The sequence below is a fragment of the Rhea pennata genome, chromosome 10 (genome assembly GCF_028389875.1).
Source record: "Rhea pennata isolate bPtePen1 chromosome 10, bPtePen1.pri, whole genome shotgun sequence".
Classification (NCBI taxonomy): Eukaryota; Metazoa; Chordata; class Aves; order Rheiformes; family Rheidae; genus Rhea; species Rhea pennata.
In genome coordinates this window covers 13,546,128-13,567,711 of record NC_084672.1, presented here as the reverse complement: position 1 = coordinate 13,567,711, position 21,584 = coordinate 13,546,128, and the positions used below count along the sequence as shown (strand labels likewise).

Here is a 21,584-nt window from a genome sequence, read left to right as displayed (position 1 = left end):
CTGCTTGTATGTCTAAATTCAAAATTACCAATAGCCAGAGGACGCTTAGAAATTTAGGTAGCTTCTGAGGGCGTAAAGACAGACCATGGAGCTCATCCAAATACTGTTAGGCATAAGGTATCATCACTTAAGCCTGGACTGCACTGAGCTGTTTAATACCTCTTTAACATCTACACACCGTGAAAGGAATTAGTGAACTTGGGAACACATATGCCTACAGAACCTTCTCTAGCAAATACGCTGGAAAAATACCTCTACTGGAGCTAAGCTTCAGTGCATGATCAGGGGCAGGTTTGGCTCAGTTGGTTAGAGCATGGTGCTGCTAATGCTAAGGTCATGGATTCAATACCTGTATGGGCTACATTGAGGGTTGGACTAGATGATCTCCTGGGGTCCCTTCCAACCTTACCATTCTATGATGTTTAAGTTGGATTTAGGCTGCACTCTCTCTTCTTGGCATGCTTGCTGGTCTGATTAAGGCCACGATTCCGGCCCTGCATGCTAAGGAAATAGATACAGAAGGAGATACAAAAAGCACAATTAATAATTTGAATTAATATGTATGTATGTCCAAAAATCATATACCAAGAATTCTAAATACCTATAAAGAAGAGAGTGCAAGACTTCAAAGTCCAGACTTAAGGGTGTATATTACTTTATTTGTCTAAAAGTCTACTTCATTAATACTGCAGTACATTTTAATCTGGTAAGTACAGTCCAAGTCAGATGTGACGTTTCCTATTTAACAAGCAAATAACAAAGCCAAATCCATGTTAAATTTGTGAACGGGTCAACAATGACCAGCTGTCAGACCAACCTAGGCAAGCAAATTCTGACTGTTCTCTCTCAGTGACATAAACATGGGGACAGGGTTTGTGCGCAAGACAAGTATTCCTTGCGGCTGCCTGTGTTGGAGGAGATGAACTTCATTTTGTTAACCTTATACTTTTATAGGATGGCTGAAAATAACAAGCAAAAAGCTAGATCAGGCACTATCCAGTCAACATACTGGAGGTTCAAATAATTTATTTAAATGCAAGAGAAACAGTTCTGGAATAGACTGGTCCATGAAATAAAAGTTATTTATTTAACTTACAAAGGTAAAATTAACCAGTGACATTTGCTTTTCTTTCTTTTCGTACTTGATAACCTGCAATTAAAGTTGCCTTTGGAGAAAGGTGCTTTTTTCATCCTATTATATTTTACAATACAGCACAGACATCAAAATTTTCATTGAATAAGTAAGACAATTTGCTAACATTTAAATACACAGACATCTGTTCCAGTGCCTTAAGAACTTGGTTTTTGTTTACAACAGAGGAAAATACATCTGACAACAGTAGCTATTATATTACAAGCAAACAATATTGAACTCTGCATAGTTTATACAATATGCTGTGGTAATAATTTAGATTACCAGTTTTATCAACTATTTACTAGCTGGCCACATAAAGCCTGACATTCATCTGAAAGGTGGCATTGTATGTTCTATTGGTATTCTCTTAATAGCTTCATTTAATGAAGTAATCTGGACAAATGAGTTTCAAAACTAAAAGCTGATTTAGAAACGTGGAAGTTTTCACTACAAACATTTAATGCTCACAGTACATTCCTAAAGTAAAGGCAGGTCTCCGATATAAAACATAGCTGTCAGAAAGAAAGGATAATCGTGTGCAAATTAAAAAACATTGCATTTAAAATGTGTTCATGTGCAAGTTACAGTATCAACTGTATATTAATACTAACTGGGAAAAAGTCTCAGCATAAAGTGATACACATCTCACAGTACGTTCTTGATTGCACATTGTTCCACGGCATTTGCATCCATTACACTTTCTTGCAAAAAATCATATACACTAAGTACCCTTAATTAAAACTAAACTATTTTACAATGTGAAGTTGTAGACATGCTTCAATTAGTGGGAAAAACTGGAAGAAAAATAATCTAATTGCATCAGAAATGCTTACTGTCTTGTACAGCCACAGTTGTCAGATCTTCACTAAATGAGGTTTCCAGGCTACTGAGCAATAACCCCATCTATGAACAACTGTACTGGGTTTTATTCTTTGCTTTTACAACACACTTATGCATTTCAACCTCACAGATTCTTATAAGCATACTCAAAATTACCTGTTTTAAGTCTCTTTTTCCCGTGTTTCCCATAATATTTAATGCTGATGTAACTGCTTTGAAAGCAAACAGAATAGGTCCTTTCCTCAGTGAGTATCAATGCATTTTAGCTACTTAAATGGACAGTATATAAAAACAGTATTAGCTCACATAAATCTTACAGAATGTCAAAAATGCCTGAAGGAATGTTGAAAGCATTGGGAAGAACTCTCATTTTCAGTGTGCCATCTGCTCCACAGGAGAAGATACGATTGCCTTGTACAGTTTCAATCTGGGTGACACCAGCACCAATATTTCTGAATATGGACTGCTTAGCATGTTCATTTTTGAATGAATGCATTAAACTATAGCCTGTCAGTCTCCACACCTGTATCAAAAAAACAGCAAGTTAGGCAAAAAGGAGATGAAAATTAGGATTTGTATTTTTTCCCCTAATGCTCCCTTCCTGCTCTAAGCTTCCTGCTCCATTCAGCAAACATCTTTTGTTGCCATCCCTAATTACAAGTTCAAGAGTCTTGAGAGGCTTTCACTAAAGCATAAGGAAGAACATCATAGGGCTGCTTTAGTGGAGAACAGCTGGTTACTAAGTGGGGCAAAGCTGCCCTCTGATGTCCTGTCAGCAGTGCCCCCAGCTTCCTCCTCCTGAAGGGTGTGGAAATGGAGGGGATCCATTTTATCTAAGATATCAGTGTCAGCTTCAAGCAGATGGAAATACTTCTCTGCTAAGGAGCGCTGCAGAGTCTGCTGTATAAATAACACACATGCAGAGCAGGCAGTCCAGCTGTCACAGGTGGCTGCTACATCCCAACTTGCAGGAGCCCTCATCAAGATCAGGCCACAAAGCATGCAGAGGCACAGAAGACACCTATCAGCAGTACACAGTCCCCCCATAGGCAGAGAAACCAGGTACTCTCTCTCTCTCCCTCCTTACGTTTCCTTCTGTTAGTATTCTGGAAATAAGCCCTTTAAGACCCTATTTTTATTTTTTTGATGTCCTACTAGTATGACATCTCAGTACCTGTTTGGGGCTACAACAGCATTGGGGGGGAGGGAGGGGGGTACAGATTTTGCTGTTACACAAACTTACCACAATGTTAATGTTACTGAGCACCCTCTGTATTACAGAGAGAGATATCCAAAGGCAAAAACAGAACATTTTTAAGAGAAGAAAATAGCAGCTAGAAATTTCAGGAGTGTGCACTGTGCTTTATCCATTTAAAATTCAGTCACACAATAAAAAAGTTCAGAGACATTCTAATTGCCATTAACTGAGATCAAAAGCTACTTGTGTTAAAAGGCTATTAGTTGTTAAAGTTTTACATCATAAACTTATTTATAGCAAGCATCCTGAATATTGTAATTATCTGTTTTGTTATGCACTCATCTATTTACAGCATGTTGATCAAAATATCACTACTTTAGCTAAATACTCTATTACAATTCAGCTACTCTGATACCTTACCTTCATGTTACCTTCTGCTGAGCCTGTAACAAAATAATCCTCAGAAGGGTCCAGTGCAAGGGCTTTAACAGCCGATTCGTGCGCTTGGAAGGTATGGAGGATTTGTCTCTGTCTGATGTCAAAGATGCAAATGTACCCCTTCCTGCCTCCAGAAATCAGCAGTTGATGTTTAGGTGCATACTGAAGTACTGTGGCACCGTGATCATGACAAGTGAAGGCTGAAGGAGAAGTAGTATGTCAGAATTTAACAGATTTGAAACTGGTAAGTAGCTTTCAATCCTAAAATGCGTTTCTTTCTTTTATAAATCGCTATCTGTATGTTTCCTGACTTGATAGATGCGCTCCTTGCATGTGGGTAATGTCACATCAGCTGACAGTTCTTTGCTCTTGTAAGATCTATATAAATCTAATCTACTAAGCACAAGAAAGCATGATACACAATCTAATTTCATTTAATTTAAAATATGAACACAAGTGTGAGTTAATTTTAAAAACAGCAGATATAAAATTCACTATGTATGTTAAGTTACATTAAATTCCTTAGTTGAAGAAGTACCATAGCTGAAGTCAAACTTTAAGGTAAATACTAATTACCTCATAGATATGTTTTATCTCTTTTCTATAGGAGCCCTGACTCAATTTCTTTAAAGTGAGGCTGAACTTCTGCAGAGTCTGGTAACTAGTTTCAAAATGTGAATCCAAGAACGCACCTACTCTTCACACAGGTAATTGCTATGTTTACTCAAGCATTGTAATTATTTGTGGCTGTGTATGACAGTTGAATTTGCTCTTCTAAAAATCTAGGATAGTTGGTTATTTATTTATTTACTTTATTTCATAGCACAAGATGATAAAATTTTGCTTTATATTTTTACATCACTTATGTTTATTAAACTTGGTAAAATAGGTACAAACATTTTTTGGGAATCTGGTCAAAGTGCTGAAAGACAAGGACAGTATTTTCTTAGTTGCTTCTACTACTACCTGCAGTTGTCCTTTCCCCTCTGCTTCAGCAGAGTACTGGATGTATTAACTAAATGCCAGCTTAAGTAAAAGCATATATGCACACAGACTTTAATAATGTAGCCTTCATCAGCCTTTTTAATTCATGCATTTTAATACATTTAAATGTATTCAAATATTTAAGACTTTTTATAAAGTGTCACAAAAACAGATTTGTGTATGACCTCCTTTCTTTATACTTATTTACAGGCAGCAGATTATCATCATGCTGGAGACTATACCAGTCCTGGTCCAAGATTTAGCTTGCAACACAAACGTTTACACTGATTCCCCAACACAAACTTCTCCCCTTGCCCCAAACGCGTATGTATCCTATGTTTCTCTAGTCAATAAGTAGAGGTTTTATTTTCACTGCAGGACTTACCATGTATAAGACTGTTGCCAGATGAAACCAAAGTGTCCCAGAGGCACACATTTCTGAGGGAAAAACAAAAGTTTGTCATTGTGGCCTGTTGCTAAGTGATTCATAGGGTGACATGACTCAGAAGCTCCTTGAGTTTTATGTCAAAGCCTAGAAGGTAGAACTGAACAGGAAGCCCTTGACTCTGAACAGTTGATAGAGAGGAGATGCAAGCAATTAGGAACTTAATTCTTCCTAAGCGCTTTTGTGCTTTCCAGGGCAGACTATACCTTTCTGCCTTTAAGATGTGTACTACTCTTAGGGCGTACCAAGAAAGACAGATTAAATATACAAATTGATCTTCTCAGAGAAGAATTATTATCTTGCCTTTACTAAATGTATTTCTCCTCATAGCAACAATAGTATGTCACAATTTGGTTGCATTTGGGATACATCTTGAAAATAGTGGTTGACTGCCCTTCACAAAAGATAAGAGTTGGGAAGGAAGTGACTGAAGGAATGATGCTTGAAGAAGTAATCTGGCATCCAAGCTGTAACAAAGCATACAATGCTCAGCTTTAAAACATCAGCCGTGCTCCAAGGCACAAGATGGAGCAGTTTAACAGAAATGAACAGTACCTTTAGTGAAATTCCTCATCATTCTTTTTGAACACACCTGTTATCATTGGATTGTCCTGATGTAGCAACTAGACTTGAAGAGGTTATAAAGGCAAAGTCACTTGTGGTTTTACTGTGGCACTGCCAACTCTATTAAAAACAAAACAAAAACAGATGTAATCTTGTACTCTACTAGTAACAAAAGTTACTGCAATCTGATGTCATTAATAGCATACTGCAAGTCTTTGAAACAAAGTTGTTGCTATGCAATGCATAGCATGCACTGCATTTTGAAAGCTCAGAGAATGAAAAAAATACCAAATTTATAAAAAATTTCAGTATAAAATGAAAAGATATTAAATTAGTGGAGCTAGACCAACCCACAATATAGCAAGTCACATCAACCTCAGTTTCAAATTAAGCATGGTCTTTGCTGTACTGTTAATTAGTAGTGAAGAGAACTGAAGAGGTTATTTTTTTACCGAATCTTAGGGTTATTAAGTCATTACTGTCAGCTGTGATTTTTATTTATTTTTTTTTAATCAAGGGTAAGGTTGCAGTAGTATTTGAAATTATGTTGCAGCTTATGGTTACTTTACAACTAGTTCTCCAAAGTTGAATCATTTAAACTCTACACTTGTTTCAATAAAGTATGCCAGTTAAAGAGCAGCAAAATCAAAACCCCCTCAGTGAAACTCTAAAGCTCTTGGTCTGTCTTTAATCCTGAAATCTTAGATTTTATTACAAAAGAGGAAAAAAAATCTATTTACGTACCAGATAGGGCTTAGGATTTGAGGTGGTTTGATTTACTTGCCAAATACTTAGAAATCCTTCACCATCAGCAACACCGCACTGCAAAGAATGAACTGCATTTATTAACATAACATACTGGTTTCTGGATGCTTGCTTTGTGATAGTAAACATCTGAATCCGGGGGGGAGGGGGAAGAACAAACTTTGATAGCACATTAAACATCAAAAGTGTTTTTCAGACACAGTAAAGAAATTTAGCAGCCAAAGTGATTTCAGCAGTGATTGCTTAACGATTATTTGAAGACTGATGCTTTTCTACATGCCTAACTCTCTTCTGGAAGTGGAGGCTTTTAAAAGTACGCAAGTATGGAAGCTCAACTTTCAAATCCCATTTTTAAATGCTAAAGCTTACTGAAGGGTCAATACTCCATGACTGTACCAGAAAATATTTAGTAAAATAAGACAAATGAATGCCAGCATGCCATAAAGCATGATATGAAAAATCATGGAAAAACTGCATTGTATTATTACAAAAGACTTCAGTAACATTAAATTAATGACAACGATACTGTATATTCTAGAGACAAGATGCTTAGAAATGTTTTATAAATGTTTTTAGAAACATTTATAATTATTTGTTGCAATTTTATCCATGTAGTCAGGTTTTATAACTCCTGTTCGTTTGACCTCCATGTGAAGCAGGTGGGACAAAAAGTCTTCTTTGTTTCTTTCTTAGAATATATTTCCATATGATGCAAGATTGCCATATTTCAAAGCATAATCAAAACTCTGATTTCAGAGATGGTTACATGAAATACCTGAAGAGAGGTATGCTGGGAGATAGTCTCTGTTTCTAGCTAGTTATAAATGTTCAGCTTTTGCTGTTTCATAGCTATCGTACAGTCATGCCAAACCTCATCGAATTAATTCTGTTACAATTAAAAAATGAAACAGTCAATAAAATGAAAGGACAAGACCTGCTGAAATCAGATTGTGCAACGTGGAGAACTGAGGAGGTGAATGTTCCTCCCAATTTCCTTCTCTTTATCCACTCTGTTCTCTGCAGCTCTTCTACCTCACGGACTCATTTCTGGCCAAAGTACTCTCTCTCTGCTCTGCACTGTGCTGGAGCAGACTTGCTCTCTTCAGCTAATGGTCTGTTAATATGTTTTCTAGGTAATGTGTTCTGTCAAAACTTTAGAGTAGCCAGAAATCAAAGTATGAAGCACTTGCTGAGCTTGCAGAAAAGTTTGCCTCTGTAAAACAGGTAAGTTCAATAACATTTTAAACCTTTGATTTAAAAAGCCTACCACGTAGAACATGTAGATTTCAGAATGGGGAGACACTGAGAAGTCTGAAAATAGGGCAAATGGGACACAGTAATAAATACTGAGGGATGCTCAAAATTATTATTTAGTGATATAGGCTAGTAGACTGATGACCTGCGGGGGCCCAGTGAGTTGTTTGAGTTAGTCACATAGACTTACTATGCTCACAGGAAGAAGCTTTAGATACTCCTATGCTGTTCACAAGATCAGTTTAAAATTTAGAGGGGTTAAATGTATGTGTCTGTTGGTTTAAAAATAAGTTGTTTTGAGATTGCTTAGATTAAGAATGGAATAAATAACTTCAGTAAGAATGGATTGGTAAAAGAGGACAGTCATGATGATCAATCAGTGTGTTCTTTATGCAAAAGTTCTTTCTATTGATGTGTAAAGTCAGTGCAGAATATTGGTAATTTTGCTTTATATCAATATAATCCTGCAGATACCAGTGTCATGAAGCTGACATGCATGAATGGAAGGGAAAAGGGTCAGTGTCTATTAAAAAGCTTCCATACACAGCCAACATAAACGCTACGATACTAGTTATGCCATTATTCTAGGACACATTAATAGTTTTGTGCATCACTTGTTGAAAGCAGTCTGGAGGTCAAGGCAGAGCCAAGTGTTTCTTTAAAAAACACAAAAGGGAAAATCCTTAACGCTGCAGTTACCTTATTGCCTTGTGAATTGAAATACATTCTTGTAACCCTTGCATTCCCAGCCTGCCGAAAGCATACTAATTGCTGTGGCCTTGTCCACTCAAACATTCGAACGCTACCATCTTGCGCTCCTGTAAGATCTGAGATGAAAAGACAGAGACGTTAATAGCACAGAACGTTAGAGAAAAACAGATAGTCCATATTGGTAAGCCTGATTTACTTACAATACTGATGGACTGGATGTGACGCCATTCTCTTGACATTATTCAGATTTCTTTTAATAAGCTTCGTATAGAAGAAATAACAAAAATTAATAAAATTTTGAAAAATCCAAGACAGACACAAACTTACTCTCAATTTTGTTTATGCTACTATCTGCCAAATATTCTCCATAGATAAGTAGCCTGCTAAAATATCGTTATTTATATCTAATTACTCTTAGTTGCAGTGTAGTAGTTAAAGCCTCAGTTTAGGACAGCTTTTCTAGACAAGAAAGCACTATAGTAATTTATTACAGTACAATAATACTAATATTATCTTCTATTACAATGAAAAGGATTTAAGAATATGCTGACATATGCTTTTGATTTTAATCTCAATGCAAGAATTTAAAGAATTTTTTTAAAGAAACTACAAGTCCTATCTCAAAGTTCCCGTAAGAAAGAAAAAAATGCTTATCGTCTCATCATTTGCTATGTCACAATAATTAAAACACAAGAAAATATTTAGTCTGGCCTCCTTTTTTTTGGTCAGGTCTTTGTCATTGTAGGCCTTTTAGGTCAACACTGAATTAAAAGGATGATGATTCATGCCTTCTAAGTCTCTACTAAGTAATACAAAAAAGACATAACAGTCCCCAGAGTTGCACATAACAAAACACCTACCACACCAGCTCCAGTACTAGTTTGACCGCTGCCTAACCATGGCATAGATGCAGATGGTTGTATCTGATTCACTCCAAAAGATGGTGCAGTTGACTGAGTTAGTGTTGTGGTAGAACCACGAAAGTCAACATCATCAGAACTGTAAAAGAAAGGCAGTGTTCTGCTTTAAATAAATTTTTCTTTGCTACCAATACAGTTTGCTTAGCTCATTTTTGTCAATAGTCTATTAAGAGTGGGTAGAGAAAGTGATTATAATGGGACTATAAATGGGTAATTCCTGTTGTACAACCAGTTTCCATATCCTCCAAGCTATCAATATTTAACCTCAAAAAAAAGATGCTAATCTTAGTAGATGTTGAGAATGTGAGCTCTTTTGAGAACAATCCTGTTGTTGAAAATACGGAGAGAGAAACAATATAGCATTCCTGATCTGTGTGTCTATTCTGTGCAACAAAGTGTGTTACAGTGATACCCAGCGGAATGCTTGCTGGAGCTGCTACTTTCACAGTTTTTAGCACAATAATGTAAACGATGATAATTCAGGCCATTGCACTGTTCAATTCACATCTGCTACCATGACGTGCAGCAATGTGGATGTAGCACTTTGTTTATTAGCTGAGGCACCATGGGACTGTACTTCACTGTGCAGTGTATACATGCTTGAGATACTCAAAACATTTGTTTCTCCATCAGAAACACAGATAGTTCTTCCACGTTTCCTCACCTCTACTCCTTTGTAAAGTTATCTGAAACTTACCAAAGAAGAGTATGTAATTAACACTGATTTTTTTAATATATGATCCACTTGCTCTACAGGTGTTACATATGCAACTTTAAAGTAAAGCAATACTCTTAATATAATCACAGTTACCTTTTAGACTCTCTGTCATATTCTTCCCCAATCCATATAAATGACTGAGCAGCCAGTAGAGCTGAGATATCAAGTTCTTGAACATCATGTGTAGATGCCAAAACAATTTCATTGTTGTTTGCCTATGCAACACAAATAAGCAATTTATACTAATTTTCATTAAGATCTTTGCACACTTTTTATTATACTTACTAATAATGCTGTGACTTACCTTATTAACTGCAAATGCCATGATCATATCTGATTCTTTGTGAATGATTTTTGCTTTTCCTCCTGGATAGCCAAGATCTGCTTCAACCTACAAAACATTTACCAGTAAATTTTAATGAGCATGAAAGTGCTTTTTGTAATGGTACATACAGACCGCAAAAATCTGTAAGAAATTCATGCAAGAAAAGTTCAGTGGCCTCAGCATAGTTTAGGAAGCTAAACTTTAGACTTCTCATACTCTTTAGTGTTCTAGAAGCCAAAAGTTCTGTTTGAGCATAAGAAACAAAGTTGTGTGCGCAACACTATTTACAAGGTGTTCATTCATCCCAGTTATAGGACAACCAAAGTTAATTCACTGATTAAAAGCCTGCCACACACAGACTACACAGAACATATAGCTTCTGTTAGTCATGTCAGAACGAAAGAAAGCTAGTTCCACAGAACTTTTAAGTGTGCTAGAAGTTTGGGAGAAGGGATACTACCTTGTTTTTGTGATCTTCTGCTACGCAGTTTTGTTTGACCTGCTCCACACGATCTTCTACAGACTACATAACATCACACAGTCACAAACACAAAACACATGCACAAACAAATATAAAAAAAGAATGAAACATTCCAAACTAGATTTTAAAGGCCACTCTGTCAGTAAATGATGACAAATGTATTTTTAACCTTTTATAAAAGGCACGGAAACTAAGACAGGAATCTAAACAAACTCACTTAAAATGTAACGCTTCCTAGATGAACACGAAATGTAGGATATAGTAAATAAATGGAGGAGTTAATACACACACAAACTCCATACTTACAGGAAATCTTAAAGATACTAAATAATATATTTATTTTCCATTGTATTTATGTGTTGGTTTTAATTTTTAATTACAACTCAGTACAGTTGTAACTATGGTACTATTTATAAAACCCCATATTATATATTACTATATAATATTACTTGTATATGTATATATTACTCATGCATATATACATATACACACAGAGTTATAGCTCATTTAAATTTCTTTGTCAATATGACACCAAAACAAACCCCTATGAATACCCAAATGTATTTTCTTATGACCATTATCCCAAATATTCAGTTTCTTTATTAAGACAGTATTCAAACACATAAAAGTAAGGCAAGATAAGTCATGTCTAAAAATATTTGGTTTATTTGATATTTCATATGTCATGTCTAAAAGTATTTAGTTTATTTGATATTTCAATGAACAACAGGATATTCATTTGGATCTTAAAAACACTGTTAAATGAAAGAAAAGAAATTGAAATGGCAACAATAAAGGGAAAGAAAACCTGAGAGATACTGATGAGACTGAAGAACAGTTATAATCGAGTTTTCTATAAAAAAGTTATTTCCTTTGTTTACCTCACTTTGCTTTCTTTTCTTTGTGAATATGTATCTTATGAAAGTCTCCTGCAAAAGTTCTTGCTTCACAAGAAAATGCCATAGCCTCTTTGCTGGAAGGGCTGAGTAATCCTTTGATCTGGATGAAACGGAAGAAAAAAGAAAATGGCTTCAATATAGTTAAAAAAAAAAAAAAATCCTGACAAGAGAATCTGACTTCATTTGCAATTCCAATTTCAACTGCCCCCCCCAAATTTTCAGTTTTTATCTGTTCAAGACAACTATCAAGGGATATATTTATAATGTGGATTTAAAAATGCAAGAAAGTTACAAACTTCCAAAAACTATTGACCACAACTCAGCTGACTGACTTGCACTTATGTCCATATTTGTACTCTACTAAAGCTGCTTTTATATTGGAACTATGATGCCTCAAATAATTTCTTTACATATTTCTTTCAGTACTCAGAAGTCTTCTAAAAAATGTAGTTACCTCATATATGAGCCAAATAAAATCCACTGCCTTGAATTTGAAAACAAGTATTTCTAAAGAAGCAGTGAATATTTGTGAGTATATATGAATAAAATCCTAGAGAGTATCAACCATGCAACTTGTAAGTCATACATAGCAAGCAAAACTAAACCTGGGTTTTAGCATATGGAGAAAAGCAAACTATTTTTGAGTTTGAAAACATCATTCAAGATCTGTATTGAAAGAGGCCTTTAAGCATGACATAGGTCAAAACACAAAGAGGACTCTTTGCACTGGAAAAGATGAGGATTGGCTATATAAGGACTACAGCCCTTTTCTTGCCCTCTCCCCCTCCTCTCTCTTTTTTGTTGCTGAGATAGATTTAAGAGAAAATGGGAGATATAGAGCTGCTACTGGAGGAACAGAAAGCAGCTGAAAAGGGTCTCCACAGTAGCACCTGTTGCCCTTTAGTTGTAACTCTCCAAGCTTTGCTCTTTCCCTCTTACTTTCCTTTCTTGCTGCAGTTTGAAAGGTGCAGCAGAATGACTAAAGGCTGCTGCCGGAGATAACTGCGTAAAAAAGAACAGAGGAATGTGGAAAAACGGTTTCTGTAAAGCATTGGATAGAACTAAGATCTAGCCAATCTTTATGTAGTTGTTAACTTTAGGTATTGTTTCACATTAGTATTTCTATGATTAAGGAATCTCTTTTTCCCCCTAGAAAAAAATACTTACTTGAATGGTGTATTTTCAGGATCAATCATTGCTTTATTGCGGATAATGGCTGGGCCTACACCTACACCAAGGTCACTGGGATAGGTATTGATGTAGTTTGGTGGTGGGCCTTCAAACTGATCCATCCTCTCTTGTAGGATCTGTTCCCAATTTTCCAAAGTTTTTATTACAGCAATGCCCAAAGGTGATGTTACAGGCAGATCTAAAAAAAAATATTAATATAGTATAACATAGAGATAAAATTATGGACATTAGAAGTAAAATCTGTCAGAAAGCTACTTTAAAGAAAACTAAAATGTAAAGCAGAATATAACTTACCAGTGAATTCCAGACCAGCAATGGGAAAGAAGTTCTTAATATTGTGCAGGACTAATTTTACCATTGTCAAATGCAGAAGAGCCCAGCTGTATAAAAAAAGATTTTAGTTGTGTTAACACAACATTAATGCAGTTTCCTGCAGGACAATTTTCTCCTCCCACCAAATACACAGATGAGAAAAACAGCACAGATGGTTCACTGAAGTTTTAAGACATGCAACAAAAGATATTTATATATCAAACACAAAACGAGAGTGCACCTCTGAGGCTCCTCACTGGAACAGACAGTATCCTCTTTTCTCTTTTATAAATCACAAATTACTGTGCTCTTTCTCATAAAAGCGTATATCAGATACAAGTGTACTCATCCCTGAAAAGAGCATGAGGTTGGGGTATGTGTCAGACAGACAGAAAAGGCAGCCTGTGCAACACTGGGGATTAAGCACAAGCCATCTAATAACCTTGCTGAAAGTCTCCACAGTGAAGACAGGCAAGTGATTACTCTGGCATTCATGCAGGAAGCTTTTCCACTGAAAGTATCATTTATATTAAAAATATAAATCCAGAACAATATAATTGTAATGACTAAAGAGAGATTGCAAATGAAGTACACCTAAAAGCTGTTATCTTTCTCTATTTTTATAATGCTAACGTCATCCACTTCATTTTACCTTGCAACATTTTCTGTCACTATGTTCTACTTAATCTGTCTCTTATTCAAAAACTAAAAATCATACTTGAATCTTATGAAACAGTAACCTAGAGATGGCACTGTAAAACCTAATGTTCTGTGTGTCTTAATGATGTTTTTTTTTTTTTTTAAAAAAACAACCATCCCTCAAAAAAAAAAAGAAACCCAACCAAGCAAGCAAAAACACCTAAAAACCCCAAACTATCTGCTTATGCCATTCTTTCAGATGAGTAAATGGGAAGACTGTTATTGAGATCAGAATTTGTCACCCCTGTAATCCCGTTGTCATAGATAAATCTATCCACAGTGCTGAAAATATGTGTTTTAAACTGTGGAAGGTGCAAAGGCCCCATGTTTTCTCTAATTTGGAATAAAATGTAAACATGTGATATGACTGTTCTTAAAATAATGGCATTTTCTGCTAACCTGTAAGAATTGGCATCCTTATGTTCCTGGATCTGTGTATCAGAAAGGAAAGCATCATCTTCTTCCTCATCACTATGAATGCTTTCATCAGAATCATATATAACACCACTGTCTGATAAAGGAAGAAATGGCTGCAATACAAAATAGAAGCTTGCTATAAAAGTATTTTTCAGAGCTCTTAAATATTCAATTCTTTTACTTTAGTTGTCATTTAAAATCTGCAACAGTGATAACATATAAATAAGTTTCCCTAAAACATGCAAAAAGCAGGGAGAAAAGTATTTACTATTTGCTATAGACATTTTTTGAAAGTTATATAATGGACCATTAGACCTTTAATCTTTTATTAAGAGGATAATATTCCACACCTTACTATGAAGCACATTCAAAACTGTGACGTTATTTTTGTCCTTTAAAACTGAACATAAAAGAAATACACTTTTATTTATTTATTTATAATAACTTGCATTTTCCATTTTAAATACCTTTGCCATAAAATAGTCCCACATGCTGAGTTCTGGAGGAATAAATTTTTCTTTGTAAGAGGGTCTTTCTGCAGGCACAGGTGGTGGTGCAGTGCTGTCTTTTACAGGTCTTCCTGGCACCAGCATTCTCATATTAAACCGACGACGATGTTTATCCATTTCCTCTGAAGGAAGAGGAGGTGCTAAATTCAAATTGAAAAAGCTGATATTAATATTGTTCTTCAGAAATGGCTGTATTTTATAATAGAAGTAACTAAAAACATTAATATTGTTTCTAATTTCTACTAACTCAAAAAACCAAAGCCAGCCTAAATGAAGTATGTGTAATCATACAAAAAGTCTAGTGATCTAAATTCAGTAACTGTTGCATGTACATGTTGACTATATTACAAGAAATGCATTTTATTACCTAGATTAAGTTCTCAGGAGATGTAACTTTTCTATTTAAAAGTTTTTAGCTGAAAAATGTCTCAACATAGGGCTGAAATTCTGTTGAGAAATAGGAGCAATATATATGATTTCACTGAACTGCGAACTACACAAGTAATAATATTTACTCAAAGTATAAGCCTTTATCTTTACGATAGTGAAGAAAATTTGAATAGAGAGATATGTTTTTTTTTTTTAACAACAACTTTATCCTGTTACAATTTGAAATGTCTTTATACATGTATATCAGAATACAAACATGACTTTGGTTTTCAAAATTGTACTGGCCAGACATCATTGAAGATTACACTTACTTTTCTACAAGGGAGCTAAATATTTTAAAACATTAAAAAAAGCCACTATTCATCTACACTGCAAGTTTTTACAAACCTTCATTACCATCCTCTGAAACATCAGAAGCTGTAGCAGCTTGTAGATTAAAGAAAAACAGAATACATCTCAAATGAAGACATGACCGTATATCTAAGCTATTCATATTAACACCTTGTCAAAATAATACTCATTCTCAGAATCATTCCTAAAATGTTTTTTCTGAAATAAGTTTTCAAGATATTCCATGAATGACAAATACCTTTTACACACACTTACAGTGCTGCACGTCAGAATGTTAACTGAGCAGTGTTAACAGTGTATCAGCAGTGACAGCAATTAGTACGATTAGAAGCACTATTTACGTTATAGTGCCTTACTACTATTTTGTTTTATACACTAGATGTGAAGCATAACATTTTTGCCTGAAAGGTTTCAAGCATATAGTTGTTTGTTTAGAAAGCCTGTATGACAGGATTTTCAGTATGGTTGCAGCTTAAAGAGGACCACCTGAACCTCTTTCAGTATAGTTGCTGTTCAAAGCCTGGCACAAAGTGATCCTCTCATTACTGGGCCCTTAGTCTCCCCATAACACAAATAACAATGACATCTGTAACTTAGCCTTATATAAAAGCACCAGTCTTTATGCCTCTGCCTCTTGACTCAATCCTGAAAAGATCCCAGGCAAAACACGTTCCAAAGGGAAAAAAATTTTGCTAATAAGAAAATTAGAAGCACGATAAAGATGAAAGCAGCAGTAACTCTTCAACAAAACCAGTAAACAGGAGTTCCCCCATTTCCTTGGTACCCTACCTTGTTCTGAGGATCAGCCCCTTCCTCAGCAGGAACTTCTGTTTGCTAACTATGCGTTTCAAAAACCATAGAGATATAATCAAGAGTTTAGTTGCTCTGTTTTCCAAAAATCATATGAGAAAAGGCTGTTTTCCTTTGCCTTCAGCACATGGATTCAGTCTCCACATCTGCATTTTGTCATGCAGTATATTAAGTCATGCTTATTTTTCTTTGAAAAATTCCTGTTTTGAATTGGAGCTTAGATATGCATGAACTATTTTCTGTTGGTCAAAGCTGGTATTTATTTTACACTGTCTTGCGGAAAGTGAAATCATCTTCCAGTATAAACATTTTCTTTAAATTGTAGAATAACACTCATCTCATATACAGAAAAATACAGCGGTTAACTTACTACTGTTATTTATACTATCTGTTTTTCACTAAAAATAGTGAATGAAAGCCCTGAAAAGCTTTCTATAAAGCATCTAATTGTAGTTAAAAGAGGAAATACTGATGCTTAGAATACTTTTCTGACTCAGAACATCTGAATTTATATTACTCATTAAACCAGTAGAGAATTAATGACAAATGCAGAGCTGAGTTACAAGAGGTAATGCCAGTTAAAGAAAAATCAGTTCTTATGTTAAGGAAAGTAATGATGCACACAAGTAATTCTGGAACATTTATACTGGGAAATACACTTGACAATCCACATCATTTCCTGTGTCACAGTCAGCAGCGATTTCATTGCTACTTGACAGTTGCTTGGTGTGATGACTGATTGATTGTTAACAATTTTTTGATTGAGATTACTTTAGATTGAGAGATTTTTCACTGTTTTTTTAAAAAAAAGGAAGGAAAAATGCATGTATCTGGGATGATATGCACACACGTACCTCTAGTAATCTATACTGTGAGTGAAAACAATCAAAGGCAAAGGTCCAATGAAATTCTATTTCCAATCCACATGGAGATCTAAACAATTTAAAAAACCCTCTACCCGATACTGATACTGGATATTGTTTTCTAACATAACTGTTATCTTGAGGTGTGGAAACAAATATTAGGAGAATTAAAAATATATATATCTAAAAAGACATAGTTAAATTATGTCAAATTATAAGGTACTCTGAGTCAATAACTGTACGGTTTGTATGGCAAATGCAAAATGTGCTGGGTGCTACTTAAGACGACAAATGCAATAACAAACCTTTTTTTCTAGTTTCTAATATATATAGCATAAGTTTTCTTGCCAGTAGATACTTAAATTCTACTTATTTAGTCTTTGGCTTTATAAGGAAGAAAATCTTTCCTTTTAGGATGCAAAAAGGTATAAAATGCAAATTATTAGGCCAACCTTTAGATAACAAAGTACCTGGAATATTTTCTGATTGCCTTCGAGGTTTTACAACAAGTTTCACTCCTCCCCCAAAAACAGCAGCCCACATTCGGCTGTTCAAAGGATGGGCTGCTAGTCGAAACAATTCATTACATGAATTGGTCGCAAGGGCATGTATAAGGAGACTCAGGTAGACAGCTACAACAGCTTCACAAAGTAGGATGTTTAACTTTGGTTGATCTTCATCTTGAGCAGAACTTAAGAGGTTTATAAGTGAACTCACACCTGCGAAGTTAGGAAAAAACATAGGTTAAATGAGTATGAATACTAATAGAAAAGAAAAGGCAATGTTTTACCTGTACATTTTGTTAAACATACTAATAGCCACTTGATACTTTTATTCAAACCATTTTTTTCCAGAATAAAGAAAAATGCCTTCTTCAAATTCTGTAGGTGGTTCAGTTTGCCTATGAAACTCTTGTACTGTTCCCAGAGCTGACCTCAAAACACTAAATTTATGCTAGAACATCAAGAGTAATCTTTCTGATGGCTAGGCATAGTAAAACATATACATAAGACAGCACTGTAGGAACAGCTAACAAAAATACCTTTGCTAGGGGGTGAGGGTGACTAGAGGAAAAGATTATTTTAGGATGAGAAATAATCAGCCTGTAGAGCTGAAAATCCTAACCCCCTTTGGCAAATAAGACGTTTGTCATATAGTAAGTTTGTTTGTTTGTTTTGATATGCAAAAAACATTAAAAGCTGTTATTCATTAGAAAACTAAACCCCAAACACTCCTCCATCATTGATCATTCACAATTTCATCCATCTTTGCATGAAAGACTAACAGTATGTTGTATTGTACTGTAAGTTATTAATCATATTATGGAACAATGAGATAACTTTGAAATGTAGGTCTTGATCAGTGGTTTTAAAAATAACCTTCATTTTTGTCTCACCAGGCCACTGAGCAGGAGGCGAGTTTGGAGTTGCATGCTCTTCAATACTTTCTGTCCTCAGTCTGCGGCGATCACTCAAAAGCAGTCCCTGATAAACCATTCCTGTGAACTGATTTGCTTCTGTTTGACTGCTAAATACAAATCATTTTTTGGATGAGAAAGGATTTTAGAATATTCTTATAAAGTATGTATTTAATAAATTCTTTCCATTTTGATCAGAAAATCTCCAACATTAAAAATTCTGTAAAGCATGTAGTAAAGTTTTAGAAGACTCAGTGTTTTATAACATTACAATATAACCCCCTCCAAATTTTTAGTTAAAACTTGAAGTGTCTCCCTGCAACATTACCATTCATAATATGCACATACCTCTATATATGCAAAAAGAGTTTTCAAAAATTTGAATAAAATACTTATTCTGAAGAATATTTTTCCATTTTCACAGCATTCCCTTACAGTTAGTTTGGAATATAAACTCTCTGAAACCTGACTTGAGTTAGGCACAAATGTTTCCCTTGCATCTCTCTACAGCAATGAGTGTGCTGTGGAAAACAGCTTTCAAATGCTCTTTCAGGAGCATCTTAGGAGGCACAATAAAATTTCCTATTTATTTAGTGAAAGAATCTGAATAATTTGGTGTTATTTTATCTGTGTAAAATTGATTTAGCATGTCAAAACTAGCAATGTGTAAACTGTATAGGTATGTACACCCTTATGCAGAGATTTAATCCCTTTTAAGACACACGTATGAAGTTTGTTTTGGAAACAAAGGATATTGCCAAAGTAGAACTGTAAAAAACCTTCCATTTTTACCTGTAACTGTGGCTGTCACATAGAGCTTGATAAATGGATGCAGAAAGTGAGGCTGCTAGAGAATGAAGTGTGTACACCTAAAGTAAAAACAGCCAATATTAAGTTTTGCATAATAGGTGTGTAAATCATGATTTTCTCTAAACAGCATTTCAGTTCTATGCTCATAATTATCCAGGAGTCTGCCAGTAACAAGAATAATACGTCAGCCTCTAATGGCCTTGCAGTGGAACAGAAGCACTCGAATTCTTACACAGCAGAAGTGGTGCAAGGATTTCTTGGATTCCAATGGAAGAAAATGGTATTGCAAAACTGTTAAAAGACTGATTTTTTTTTAGCCTACCCTTTGTTCATTTTCATCTTTCCCTACCATCCTTCCATTTAATCGGTGAGATACTAGATTTCATATTAAAGCAGTGAATTATCTAAATAGTTCATCTGTGATTAGGAAAGTATCAGGTCATCTTTCTCAACTCATTTTTAAAAAGAAAACGCATGTGCAGGAGAGTAGAATGAGTTCTTTCTGGAGCATAATGCAGGATGAAAAGAGTCAACTCTTGTAAGAGATAAAATGAGAAGTAAATGAGCTTGGACTGAGGTTTTAGAAATTATTTTTAACTGCCTTGCAATGTGACAATGCATTTAGCTTCCTAATTTTTCCGCAGTTTGATTTAGTCAATAAAAATCATATTAACCTAATGAGAATGCTGATCTAAAATCTACAAGATAATGATTTTGGCTTCTTACTAATTAACTGTGGCATAGTGTCAGGCTCTTTCACTTTCCCCTCACCTCTATCTGCTGAATCTGAACAGAATTTATTCACCTCAGGGTATGGAACCAGGCAAAGCAATTCACTACAATTCCATGAAAATCAATAGACTTGAAGAAATCTGCACCAGGAGAGAAGCTGAGGTAAGGTTTATAGCATCTATATTGATAGAAAGCTGTAATGTACCTTACAGCTTCCCACCTCTAGTTTCTTTCATTAATATCCCTTCAGGATTTGTCCAGAATATTGATAATTAGTTATCTTATATGATCTTGTTGTTTTGAGAGGAAGAATTCAGTGCTTTAGTAAACATCCAAATTTGGAATAGTTTCCTGAGAATGGCCAACCAGAACTTGGATGAAATGGAATCATATTCCAACAGAGGTTAGAAAGGAAGCTGGAATTAGCATTTTCATTTCTCCAGGCATTAAGGAGAAAGTCAGTGTTGTGAAAGAACGAATGTAAAAAACTTAACCCAAACACCACATTTTTGCAAGCTCTCTCTCCATTTTATAAATAATCATTTAATGTTACTCTGAGAACTGTTTTCATTACCTTTACATCTTCAATATTAGGATGTGGTGGTGATTTCATCTGCACAATAGTGTAAAGAATATCATGGATGTGGTTGTTTAAATACAGCACAGGATTAGCTATCACAGTTTTTGTTGATGCTATGCTTGCAGAAAGCAACGGTAGTGTTGTGGGCAATGGAAGAGGAGACTGAAGCTGTTTTACAGTAGTTTCCTGTTTAAAAGAAGAGATTGCATTTAAGATGATTGGTTTGAGGGAAAAAAAAGAATAAAAATGCTCATTTTACGTAGTTTTTATTTTCTAGGTTTATCTTATTTCACTGCTATCTACTTAGTACACTACAGTGACTGACATGGAAAGTAAATTCTTATTTACTATAATACATAGATCAGACCTGATAGCTAAGTCTTCTGGAATACTTTGGATTTAGTGCAGGAAAAGTATTTTTACACATTTCATTACTAAGTTTTGGGACTGGCTATTAAGAAACAGTATCTTAAAGTACACTATTTTTTGACATAATGCTCGCTGGTTCGAGTTTAACAACAGTCAAATCTGCACTAATCTGAATTTCTCAACTAGGGAAAAACTGTGACTTTTCCTCTCAAAGTCATAAGCTTAGCCTAACACCAAAAAACAATCAAACTACTACTCCTATTTTAAATGTAAAAAAATCTGGAACTAGAGCAAGCTGCATGACTTGTACAATATCAAACAGACTATCTGCTTTAACTCAGATAACAGTCCCTACTGAAAAGTATCCTCTCCTGTACAAAATAGAAGTAGAAAATGTCATAACACAATAACAGAGAGCACTACACTGTCTGACTTGGTGTTATATGTTGAAGCTTGT

At 35.1% G+C, this 21,584-nt stretch overlaps 1 protein-coding gene across 4 annotated transcripts in view; it reads right to left on the bottom strand.

The window, feature by feature from the left end:
* Positions 1–1,066: 1,066 nt before the first annotated feature.
* DMXL2 (Dmx like 2) overlaps positions 1,067–21,584 on the bottom strand; it is a 58,024-nt gene continuing 37,506 nt past the window's right edge. The window contains exons 25-44 of one of the 4 annotated variants that reach the window (XM_062584171.1): positions 20,753–20,944; positions 19,429–19,505; positions 18,616–18,746; positions 17,690–17,938; positions 14,764–14,945; positions 14,279–14,409; positions 13,163–13,248; positions 12,845–13,046; positions 11,660–11,777; positions 10,758–10,820; positions 10,277–10,363; positions 10,066–10,187; positions 9,195–9,333; positions 8,535–8,595; positions 8,323–8,450; positions 6,349–6,426; positions 5,633–5,724; positions 4,981–5,033; positions 3,594–3,811; positions 1,067–2,498 (exon numbers count right to left, since the gene is read on the bottom strand). In XM_062584171.1, coding sequence (XP_062440155.1) covers positions 2,289–2,498; positions 3,594–3,811; positions 4,981–5,033; positions 5,633–5,724; positions 6,349–6,426; positions 8,323–8,450; positions 8,535–8,595; positions 9,195–9,333; positions 10,066–10,187; positions 10,277–10,363; positions 10,758–10,820; positions 11,660–11,777; positions 12,845–13,046; positions 13,163–13,248; positions 14,279–14,409; positions 14,764–14,945; positions 17,690–17,938; positions 18,616–18,746; positions 19,429–19,505; positions 20,753–20,944 — 2,619 coding nt within the window. In that variant the 3' untranslated portion in view covers positions 1,067–2,288. The remainder of the gene's footprint in view (positions 2,499–3,593; positions 3,812–4,980; positions 5,034–5,632; positions 5,725–6,348; positions 6,427–8,322; positions 8,451–8,534; positions 8,596–9,194; positions 9,334–10,065; positions 10,188–10,276; positions 10,364–10,757; positions 10,821–11,659; positions 11,778–12,844; positions 13,047–13,162; positions 13,249–14,278; positions 14,410–14,763; positions 14,946–17,689; positions 17,939–18,615; positions 18,747–19,428; positions 19,506–20,752; positions 20,945–21,584) is intronic. The other 3 variants (XM_062584172.1, XM_062584174.1, XM_062584175.1) reach the window with 3 other exon arrangements.